The following is a 12,445-nucleotide window of genomic DNA, read 5'->3' as shown; positions in this document are numbered from 1 at the left end:
GCTTTGCTTGGGCCAGCCTGGGACAAAGACCTCGATCCAGCCAGGACAAGGAGGAGGCAGAAGGAAGGAAAAACCGCAGGTGACTTTCTCGTGAGGCAGGTGGAAAGCCTTCGCAGAGAGCTCCAGTGAATGTTTTAACGCAGACACCAAGAATGGTGACAGAGGCATGTCCCCTGTGGTAGTTTACTTACTTTCGGGAGACCTGGCAAGGGGCAGTGGGGAGGGGACCTGGGCAGGGCCTGTGGGTGATGAATGATGTGCACGCCCTCCAGAGTTCAGGATTCCCAGCAGCAAGAAGGTGTGAAGAGACAGAGGGCGTGACAGGGTGTCAGCACAGCAGATGGGTGCTCTGGGGTGCATCTGGAGCCTGTTCCTGACATGCCCACCACAGATCTTGGGGAGGGACGGTGCCTGGGCTGGCAAGAGCACTTACCATCTCCAAAAGCAAAGCAGAAGGAAGCCCAGGCAGAGCTGACCCATAGCCTCAGGAGGACAAAACTCACAAACAAGTTGGCCCTGGGAGCCCTGTCCCTGACACAGGCGTAAACACATAACTTGGAAAGATGGTGTGCAGAAGGCTGGATTCTGCTAAGGTGGTTTCATACTTGCTCACTTTACCAAAAGTATGGCAGGCTACAGCAGTGACTTTCTTGAGTTATAACAAACTCAACTTTAAAAAGTTCTAGGCCAAATTCAGTAGTTCACACTCATAATTCCAGCACTTTGGGAGGCTGAAGTGGGAGGCTCACTTGAGGCCAGGAGTTCAAGACCAGCCTGGGCAACATAGAGACCCCCATCTCTAAAGAAAAAAAAAAATCCCACTGTGTCCACTGGAAAAAAGGTACATAAAGGACAAATGTTAATCCTGATATTTGTTATTAACATTTATCCAAAAATATGATCTAGCGTTCTCTCTTTTTTTTTTTTTGAGATAGTCTCACTCTGTCACTCAGGCTGGAGTGCAGTGGTGCAATCTTGGCTCACTGCAAGCTCCTGGGTTCAAGCAATTCTCCTGCCTCAGCCTCCTGAGTAGCTGGGACTACAGGCACATGCCACCACGCCTGGCTGATTTTTGTATTTTTAGTAGAGATGGGATTTCACCATGTTGGCCAGGATGCTCTCGATCTCCTGACCTCGTGATCCACCCGCCTTGGCCTCCCAAAGTGCTGGGATTACAGGTGTGAGCCACCACGCCCAGCCTCTCTTTCTTACGAATTCAATTAAGCTCTTTGTCTAAAGATCCTATGAGGTTTTCTTTCAAGGCTAATTTAGGCTGGTTTGAAATACACATGCTTCAGAACTGGCTGCAATGTCCCCTTCAGGGAGTGGAGAGAGTTGCTGTGTGTGGAGTGTGGAGCTGGTTTAAAGGGTCCTCAGATGCCAGGGGTCAGTCCACGGTGGGCTTTGCATGCAGGAGCCCCGGGGCACCGCACTGGAGGGCTACCCCTTGCTTCTCTGTGTGGCAAGGTTTCCTGACCATTTCAGCAACTCTGTCCTCACTGTCTGACTTGTGGGCTACCCCTGGCACCAGCACCCACACAACTTGCTCCTCTGCAACCAGGAGCCCATGCACCATTTCTGCCTAAGTTCACTGTGGCCTGGTCTTTACTTTGCATTCCTCGCCTCTTCCCCTTGAATTTCAAGCTCTGAACATCCAGCCTATTTCTTAATCAAACCCTGACCCTTAACCAAACTCTGACCAGCAACCTATTCTTTCTGAAGCCTTTGTCTAAGCTGTGCCACAGGCTGCTGAGGTCAGCTCCAGCTCCAAAGGGGCCTAGGAGGGTGCCCTTCAGTCTCTCTGCTTTCCATCACGGGCGGGGCCTGCAAGCTGAGGACAGGAGAAACTCACTACCTTTTCCTTCCCTCTGGATATTTGATCCTTCTTCTAATAAAGTCGGGAAGAAGCTGGGGGTAGGTAGTGAGAGCAATCAACACAGCTGGTTGGATAAAAGTGAGCACGTCGACAAAAACTCTCCCTCAAGGAATTGAAACCCATTTGCTTCCAGCGGAAGACAGACTCACTCTGGGACTTCAGTACTTGGGAAGCGGCAGAAGTACTAGCTTCGCGAGCTTCCCGTGGGGAATGATTTGATTCCAAGTTAAATGTTCAGAAGAAAGCGTTTTGTTCAAGCCTGGGCTAAACCAGAGTTAGGCTGACTGGTGTGGTGCTCGTTCGGGATTAGGATTAGGTGTGCACATAGATACAGGCACAGAGAAATTTATTTAAATCTTGCTCCCACTGTCTCACATTTTCCAAATGCAGAGATCTTCAGTGCTGTAATGATAATTGATGATGTCAGGCTTGTTGGGGAGGCATTTTTTTCCTCCATAAAAAGAGTCTGAGTGGAATTTTTTTTTTTTTTTTTTTTTTTGAGACAGAGTTTCATTCTTGTTGCCCAGGCTGGAGTGCAATGGAGCAATCTTGGCTCACTGCAACCTCTGCCTCCCGGGTTCAAGTGATTCTTCTGCCTCAACCTCCCAAGTAGGTGGGATTACAGGAGTGCACCACCATGCTTGGCTACTTTTTTGTATTTAGTAGAGACAGGGTTTCACCACTGAGTGGAAAATTTATAGTTTTGATCTGATCAAAGCACAAATCTTACTTGGATCGAGAGCTAGGAAATTAAAACCCAAAGGCTCACCTAGGGTACTGGAAAGGGGAGGGGGCTGAATACCTGCCTCAACTCTGCCAGCAAGCGGCCGAAAAAAATCCCTCTAATGTTAAACTGACAAATGTCAGCATATATAAAGAAAAAAAAACAATCAAACAACAAAATCTCAAACTCTCTTCCTTTCCTAAAATATCATAAAATGTAGGATAAAGATTCAGATCTATAAACAAATACATGCCAGAATCTGTTTGAAAATTAACCTTTGTTTTAGAGCAGCCAATGGCAGAGTTTTCCTTCATTAAAAATGGGCTGAATACTTTGTTATTCAAAATAATTCCAACTGTTTGGCAATAGAGGGAACTTTAAAAATATTTTCCACACTAAAGAGTGTCTTGGATGAGCCTCTCTGAGTTTCCTAGACTACTCTGGTGGAAGACCTGAGGGAAGCCTGCCCTTTATTCAGCTTTTTTTTTTTTTTTGAGTTTTATAGCCAAACAGTCAAAATCATTAATGCAAAGTCAATGCAAAGCCCTGAAGGATGACATCACCAAAGATAAAATCGTACTCCCAGGACCAACCTTCAAAGTTAAGACTTAAGGCTTAATCCACTTCTTTCCAAAACATTTTATGGCATGACATTTGTAACTCCAACTTGCACACTAAAAGCTGTCCCTCCTGGCATCTGACTCTTGTATTCTACAAAGACTGCTGGGGGATTAAAGGAAAACCTTTGAAACCACCTTCCCAGCCTGAGCACACCACAGTTAAATACACTCAAAGGAGAATTAAAAAGTCGGTCAGTATCTGTCTGTCCTATCTTGATGTGGGAATTTTCATAGGAAATGGGATCAAATTGTCCTTCACTGTGGTGTCAACATGTACATCATGAGAGACATGGTATCTGTGTTTTTGTAGCCACGCTGTTATCTGAGATGGAAATTAAGAACACATGAGCTATAACACAACTTCGAGCTGACCTGGGGGCGAGCGAGGGCTGGGAGGCACCAGAATGTCACCAATACCGTGGCACCGTGTTGGAGTCCCTGTGGCTGAGTCCTGGCGGCAAGCCCAGGCACCCACCTGTGACCACTCAGATGCCTCCCAGATGGACAGGCAGTCCTGGCCTTCACAGCTCTGCACTGCCGCCGGCCGGGGACCCGGGCAGTAGAGGGGCCGCGTAGCGATGTGTGTGCCGTTCTGCAGCTGGTACACGCAGGTCACCTCCCGGTGCTGGAAGCCTTTCTCACAGGTCGCCGAGCAGGGGCTCCACGGACCTGCTACCCACCTGCCAGACAGGAGGAAAGAGAGAGAGAATGACCGGGTGAGAGGCCAGCCTCTCCGGAAGGCCTTCCAGCCGGATCCTGGAATTGCTGCCCTGTGGTGGGAGAGAGGGAGGCAGACTCGGGAAGCTTTTCAGTCAACCTTGGACATAATTCAGAGTATCGGCACAGAGGGAATGACTTGAGTGGTCCTCTGGTTGGATGGTCTCCTCAGCACAGACATCTTTCTGCAATCAACACCCCTACGGCAGACGGAATTATCTGGTCATGGCCTCCATCTAGGGAATTACATATCTGCCTGTTGTCACAGGACCTGCTTCTTTTGACAGGGTGTGAGTGAACAGGATGCTGGCCACGTCCCGGCAGAAGCTCTGAACGTGGTTATGCGGTTTGGCTCTGATTCTCTTTGCTTCTTACCCTCTGCAGGGAGAACAGTCCCAGTACAGGGAATGCCCCTACAGACAGCCTGCACCACTACCACCTGCACTTCTGTCAGTCACCGAGATGTTGGAGTTGTTTGTCATTGTGGCAATAGGGGATTGATACAGCCATTGACAAAGAACCCCCCACCCCACACCAGTCCCAGCTTGATTAACCAGAACTAGGCCCTCCCTGCTTTCCAGAGCCTCCAGGGATGGCTGTGATACTTGAGAGTGGCAAGTTGTGGGCTGTGGGAAGACAGAGGCTGTTGAGTTTGGCATCTGAAAGTGTTCTTCTAAAACTTCAACTCAGGCCGGGCAGTAGCTCACGCCTGTAATCCAAACATTTTGGGAGGTTGAGGCAGGTGGATCACTTGAGGTCAGGAGTTTGAGACCAGCCTGGCCAACATGGTGAAACCCCATCTCTACTAAAAATACAAAAAATTATCCAGGTGTGGTGTCACATGCCTGTAATCCCAGCTACTCAGGAGGCTGAGGCAGGAGAATCGCTTGAACCCAGTGGGTGGAGGCTGCAGTGAGCTGAGATCGCACCACTGCACTCCAGCCTGGGTGACAGAGCAAGACTCTGTCCCCCCCAAAAATAAAAACAAAAAATAAAACATGAAACTTCAGCTCCCTGCGCGACAGCCTGATGATCCGATGCAGCAGGCGTCTGTTGGCCTCAGGTCGCTGGACAGCAGCTGAGCAGCTTGGGAATCATGCTTCCTCAGGACACACATAGGCTTTCCAGTGCCCTCTGGGGAACACTGAGGGATCTCGCCTGCTTGGTTTCTGGATGAGCCAACTGGCTTTGCCCTTTCTTGTCCTGCCTCATAAACTCCTTGCTCCCAAGAGTTCACCACCTGACAAAGCAGCTTGACCTGCGCACCGCCAGGTCTCACAGCCACTCAGTTCCTCCTCATTAGTCAAAAACAGTCCTGAATCCCGCCCCAAACCAAGTCTGATCATGCCGTGCTAGGCCATCCCACTGTTGAGCAATGTCTACAGCTTTTGCCCGCTGGGAGGATCCTTTGAATGGGTACTGGATGGTGCCAACTGTCTCTCACTTTCCAGTCCCAGCTGAATGGCTCATTTGACCATCCAGGCGCTGCAGATTTACTGAGGGCCTCCCACGTGCCAGGCACCTTCTAGGTTCTGATGAGTAGGCAGTGAGTGAAACAAAGTCCCTGCCCTCTGAAGCTTACATTCTCAGGGGGGCAGACCATATATGCCCAGTGAACCATATATATCACCATAGCATATATAACAAATGTACTAGATGAGATTAGAGACTGTAACACACAGTCACAAGTGCTTTAGAGACAAGTCAAGCAGTGTGAGCAGAACAGGGAGTAGGTGGGGGTGACTGCTATCTTACAGCAGGATGCAGGGAAGGCCTCACTGGGAAGAGGACATCTGAGCAGAGCCTGGGAGGAAGTGAGCCCTGTGGCTACACAGGTAAAGGCTTCCAAGGCAGAGGTCACAGGGGTGCAAAGGCCGTGGTGGAGGGGCACGCTGGTGGGGTGGAGGCGGAGTGAGGGAGGGGAGAGTGAGAGTGAGGGGAAAGGATGGGATTTGGGAGGCAGAAGGGTGAGATTCCCAGGGCCTGGCTGGCCCAGGTGGCTGTTGTTCAAATAAGATGGAGTCCTGCAGGGTTTTGAGAGAGAAGTGACATGTTCCTTTTGGCTCTGAGAGGGCCACCGGCTCGGTATGGATGCCAGTTTATAGTGGGCAGAAGAATGGCAAGGCGACCAGAGGAGGCTCCTGCAGCAATCCCGGTGAGGATGGGGCTGGTTTGAACCAACTGGGGTGGCGCTGGCATCTCTGGTGCTGAGAAGACAGAGCTACCTGGGCTCCTCCCCTCCATCCCAAACTGTCCCTCCTTGTTCCAGGGCACCTCTTCTGAAGCTAAGTCCTAATCCCCTTGGCAGACTCATGCTTCTGTCCTCAGGCTTCCGGGGCCTAACTCCAGTGAAGCCTTTCTTGGGTCCCTGGCTCACATGGCAGGGATGGGAGCCACAGTGACTCCCTCGGGGTGCAGTTGTGAGGACAAGTGGCACATTGTCCATAAACTGCTTACAACAGTGTCTGGCACACGGACACCCATGTAAATGTAACTCTTAGCTATCATTGCTGTCACTGTCTCCTCGGTAAGAGATGGAGAACTCCTGCAGGGTGGCCATGAGTCTCATCTCAGCACCCAGCCACTACTCAACACGAAGAGAACTGAGCTAAATTCTACACATTTCTCCTAGTTCATTTCTCCTAGTTTCTGGTCTTTGGAGTAACCCAGAGACCTTCTTAAATATGTGAAGACAGCTCTTTTGTTCCCCTTTAAGTTTTCTCTTCTTTTGGCCAAAAGAGTTTGTGTGGCAGATGTTCAATCCCTCCCATTCATTTTCTACTCAGTCACTACTTTTCTTACAGTGGACAACACGGCCCAGATGTGGCCTGGAAGCAGCAAGAATGAACGTGATGAATAGGGACAATAAGCACACACACACACTAAAAAACTAGTCACTATCTCCTTTTTTTTTTTTTGAGGTGGAGTTTTGCTCTTGTCACCCAGCACCCAGGCTGGAGCACAATGGCACGATCTCGGCTCACTGCAACCTCCACCTCCCAGGTTCAAGCGATTCTCCTGCCTCAGCCTCCCGAGTAGTCGGGCTTACAGGCATGCGCCACCACGCCCGGCTAATTTTTGTATTTTTAGTAGAGACGGGTTTCACCATGTTGGTCAGGCTGGTCTCAAACTCCTGACCTCAGATGATCCACCAGCCTCGGCCTCCCAAAGTGCTGGGATTACAGGCATGAGCCACTGTGCCCGGCCCCAACCATACAGCTCCCCCAGAATACATCTTAACACTAAAAATATAGAAGAGACATAGTCTCAAATAAAGGAGACATCTTTAAAATGAATAAAAACCTATGTTTATTTCTCTCATTACTCCTGAGAAATGGTGAAAGCTTTCAGAACAGACTGGTTTCTAGAGTCATCACTGTAGAAATATTGACCCCAGGACACAGATCTTATGCCTACTGGGGGCTATGGTCAAGAAAATAGAAGAACACTAGAAAGTGCTCTTGGAAGGAGATACGGAAAATATTCAGTGGGGCAGACATTTACTGAGCGTCAACCAGGTTCACTAGACTTCTGGGCCTTCATAGGACCCAACACTCTCCCCAAGATGAGAATGACGATGGCCATGACCCAGGCATGACCATTATCCTTGAACCTAGAATAAGCCACATCTCTCCCAAAGGAAAAAAAATGTCTGTACCTGGGAAGAAGAGGCACAGAATAGGAGATTGGTAGCTGTGATTCTTTGCTTACAATCACAAAATAAACTGGTCCCTTTCCTTTTTGTTTTAAAAAAGGAAACTGGTTGTAGCACAGAGAATTTTGACGGTAGCAAAACTGCTTTGTATGATGCTATAATGGTGGAAACATGTCATAAATTTGTCCAAACCCACAAAATATGCAACACTGAGAATGAAGCCTAAGATGAACCATAGACGTGGGTGATAATGATGTAGTGATGTGTCAGGGTAGGTCCATCAGCTGTAACAAATGTAGCATCTGGTGGGGCAGACCATGCGTGCCTGTAGCAGGCAGTATATGAGAAATCTGTCTGTACCTTCCTCTCAATTTTGATGTGAACCTAAAAGTACTCTATAGAATCAAGTCTAGGCCGGGCGCAGTGACTCACACCTGTAATCCCAGCACTTTGGGAGGCCAAGGTGGGTGGATCACCTGAGGTCAGGAGTTCAAGATCAGCCTGGCCAGTATGGTAAAACCCCATCTCTACTAAAATACAAAAGTAGCCCAGCGTGGTGGTGTGCACCTGTGGTCCCAGATACTTGGGAGGCTGAGGCGAGAGAACTGTTTGAACTGGGGAGGCAGAGGTTGCAATGAGCTGAGATTGTACCACTGCACTCCAGCCTGCCAGCCTGAGGAACAGAGTGAGACTCAGTACCCCCGGCCCCCGCCTCCACCAAAAAAAAAAAAAGAATCAAGTCTATTAAGATTAAAAAAAAAAAGCTAAAACCAAAAAAAAAAAAAGAAAGAAATTTGAATGTGATTTTCTTTTTTAAAATAGGGACTCTGACTTCATCAATGTTACCCAACTTGATACTATTTCTATATTTTAAGCAGCCAGATTAAAACATATTAATCTCCCCATCCTGGGCTTCTTTTTGTCTCTCATGAACTGACTCCCACTGGATCTCCTTTGTCTTGCCCTTTTGCAGTTGACTTTGTGAATAAAGACATCAGGCTTTAGGGTGAGACCTGTTTGGCGCTATTGTGCTGAATCCAACTGTGAAAACAGCTTTGAGTCTGCTCCCGCCTTTGTATCTGCTGTGCTTCCAGGGTCAAGCCTGAGAAGTGGGGACCCTATGTCTTGCTCATGGGGATGCCACTTGGCATGCCGTAGGCCACAGGATGCCTTGCCATTGCCAGCACGTGACCACGGCAGGTGCTCTAGTGGACGTGGGCGGTGATTCTGGCCAACACACAGGTCACATCCAAGACACACGGAAGGGACAGGGGATGAGTTGGGCAAGGATCAGTAGTCCTGCCCCGGATGTCTCTACATCCCCTGTCCCCTTGCTGACTTAAAAAGCCAGATCTGCGGGGAAACAGAGTCAAGAGGAACGTGGAAAAAGCAAAAATTTCATTCAAAAAGTTTTGTATATTTAAGAGGCTTCCCACAAAAGTGATTTCTTGATTTGAGCAATTTGGAGAAATGGCCCTGGTAGGGGCACTGTTTTCACACGGGAGATTCCCGCAGAGTGGCGAGGGGTGGCTAGCTGTCCAGCCTCTTCTCTCCTTTGCCTCTGGTGCCAGAATGGAACATACCTCAGGCATCCCTCCTTCCTGCTGTCCAGCCCTTTCCAGTGGAGTTCTTACAATCTCCCTCCTCGTCGCGGCCCAGAGCCTCACAGTGGGAGGGTGACACAGCCCCCAGCACTTGGGGTGTAAGTGCAGCACACGGGTGCCACCCTGCTTCTGAGCCAGGGATTCTCTGCCATTCATCCCTCCTCTGGGGCTGCCCCTGCCTCCCTCCTATGGCGCAATGGGCATTGCCAGATGGACTGATAAACTCTCGTGTCCTGGGGCCAGCTGGAATTAAAAAACAAGATCCACCTGCCGACAGTGCAGCCTCCTGACCCCACCATGGGGGAGCTCGAGTCTCCCCATGACAGAGAAGCACAAATGCACTCATGACTGCGGGTCCCACACCAGGCAGCTCAGGGCACAGCCCTTGCTCCACGCCCTTCCTTCCTCTCCCGCTCCTACTTCCCAGCTCTGCCTGGGGTTCTAGATGTACAGTCAGAAATATGGCTCAGCCCTAAGGAGCCACATAACCAGCTGGATCAGCAGTATACGAGGCTCACTCCTGTAGAGGAGGTGAACATGGGGCCATGGGGGCCCAGGGAGGCACCTTGCTCTGCCTCAGGGTTGGGGAAGTGATGTCTGAGCTGAGTCTCAGTCAGCAGGGTTAGCCGTGAATAAGCTAGGCCACTGTATCCTGGTTTACTCAGTTTTAAACTCTATTATCCAGTGTTAGAATGGTACATAGCCACTGAATGGCTATGTGGATGACAGATTAAAAAACAGTATGGTAAGATATTTGCAGCTTCAAAGAGAATAAAACATCTAGGAATCCAACTTACAAGAGATGTAAAGGACCTCTTCAAGGAGAACTACAAACCACTGCTCAGTGAAATAAAAGAGGACACAAACAAATGGAAGAACACAACATGCTCTTGGATAGGAAGAATCAATATTGTGAAAATGGCCATACTGCCCAAGGTAATTTATAGATTCAATGCCATCCCCATTAAGCTACCAATGACTTTCTTCACAGAATCGGAAAAAACTGCTTTAAAGTTCATATGGTACCAAAAAAGACCCTGAATTGCCAAGACAATCCTAAGTCAAAAGAACAAAGCTGGAGGCATCACACTACCTGACTTCAAACTATACTACAAGGCTACAGTAACCAAAACAGCATGGTACTGGTACCAAAACAGAGATATAGACCAATGGAACAGAACAGAGTCCTCAGAAATAATACCACACATCTACAGCCATCTGATCTCTGACAAACCTGACAAAAACAAGAAATGGGGAAAGGATTCCCTATTTAATAAATGGTGCTGGGAAAATTGGCTAGCCATAAGTAGAAAACTGAAACTGGATCCTTTCCTTACTCCTTATATGAAAATTAATTCAAGATGGATTAGAGACTTAAATGTTAGACCTAAAACCATAAAAACCCTAGAAGAAAACCTAGGTAATACCATTCAGGACATAGGCATGGGCAAGGACTTCATGTCTAAAACACCAAAAGCAACGGCAACAAAAGCCAAAACTGACAAATGGGATCTAATTAAACTAAGGAGCTTCTGCACAGCAAAAACAAAACAAAACAAAACAAAAATAAAAACAAAAAACAAAAAAACTACCATCAGAGTGAACAGGCAACCTACAGAATGGGAGAAAATTTTTGCAATCTACTCATCTGACAAAGGGCTAATATCCAGAACCTATAAAGAACTCAATGAAATTTACAAGAAAAAAACAACCCCATCAAAAAGTGGGCAAAGGATATGAACAGATACTTTTCAAAAGAAGACATTCATACAGCCAACAGACACATGAAAAAATGCTCATCATCACTCACCATCAGAGAAATGCAAATCAAAACCACAATGAGATACCATCTCACACCAATTAGAATGGCAATCATTAAAAAGTCAGGAAACAACAGGTGCTGGAGAGGATGTGGAGAAATAGGAACACTTTTACACTGTTGGTGGGACTGTAAACTAGTTCAACCATTGTGGAAAACAGTGTGGCGATTCCTCAAGGATCTAGAACTAGAAATACCATTTAACCCAGCCATCCCATTACTGGGTATATACCCAAAGGATTATAAATCATGCTGCTATAAAGACACATGCACACGTATGTTTATTGCGGCACTATTCACAATAGCAAAGACTTGGAATCAACCCAAATGTCCATCAGTGACAGACTAGATTAAGAAAATGTGGCACATATACACCATGGAATACTATGCAGCCATAAAAAAGGATGAGTTTGTGTCCTTTGTAGGGACATGGATGCAGCTGGAAACCATCATTCTCAGCAAAGTATCACAAGGACAGAAAACCAAACACCACATGTTCTCACTCATAGGTGGAAAATGAACAATGAGATCACTTTCATTGGACACAGGAAGGGGAATATCACACACTGGGACCTATTGTGGGGAGGGGGGAAGGATAGCATTAGGAGATATACCTAATGTAAATGACGAGTTAATGGGTGCAGCACACCAACATGGCACATGTATACCTATGTAACAAACCTGCACATTGTGCACATGTACCCTAGAACTTAAAGTATAATAATAATTTTAAAAAAACTAACTCAAAAAATAATAATAAGAAGAAGAAGAAGAAAAAGAAAATGTGGCACATATACACCATGGAATACTATGCAGCCATAAAAAAGCATGAGTTCGTGTCCTTTGTAGGGACATGGATGCAGCTGGAAACCATCATTCTCAGCAAACTATCGCAAGAACAGAAAACCAAACACCGCACGTTCTCACTTATAGGGAATTGAACAATGAGATCACTTGGACTCTGGAAGCGGAACATCACACACCGGGGCCTATTGTGGGGAGGGTGGAGGGGGGAGGGATAGCATTAGGAGATATACCTAATGTAAATGACGAGTTAATGGGTGCAGCACACCAACATGGCACATGTACACATATGTAACAAACCTGCACGTTGTGCACATGTACCCTAGAACTTAGAGTATAATAATAAAAAAAAAATATTTGCACCCCTGTGTTCACAGCAGCATTATTCACAATAGCCAAAAGGTGGAGGTGACCCAAGTGTCCACCAAAGGATGAATAGATAAAGTGTAGTTTATGCATACAAGAGAACATTACTTGGTTATCAAAAAGGCGATTCTGATGCAGGCTATGACATGGATGAGCTTTATGCCAAGAGAAAGAAGGCAATAACCAAAGGACAAATCCTGTGCAATTCTACTTATGTGAGATCCCTGGAGCAGTCAGATTTATAGAGACAAAGTAGAATG

At 47.3% G+C, this 12,445-nt stretch overlaps 1 protein-coding gene across 3 annotated transcripts in view; it reads right to left on the bottom strand.

The window, feature by feature from the left end:
• The window catches only part of LOC105499264 (ADAM metallopeptidase with thrombospondin type 1 motif 17), a 361,725-nt gene that overhangs the window by 22,266 nt on the left and 327,014 nt on the right, over positions 1-12,445 (bottom strand). For all 3 annotated transcript variants that reach the window (XM_071100557.1, XM_071100559.1, XM_071100558.1), the window contains one exon: positions 3,696-3,900. In XM_071100557.1, coding sequence (XP_070956658.1) covers positions 3,696-3,900 — 205 coding nt within the window. The remainder of the gene's footprint in view (positions 1-3,695; positions 3,901-12,445) is intronic.

This window comes from Macaca nemestrina, chromosome 7 (assembly GCF_043159975.1).
Source record: "Macaca nemestrina isolate mMacNem1 chromosome 7, mMacNem.hap1, whole genome shotgun sequence".
Taxonomy (NCBI): Eukaryota; Metazoa; Chordata; class Mammalia; order Primates; family Cercopithecidae; genus Macaca; species Macaca nemestrina.
This window is presented reverse-complemented; position numbering and strand designations above follow the sequence as displayed.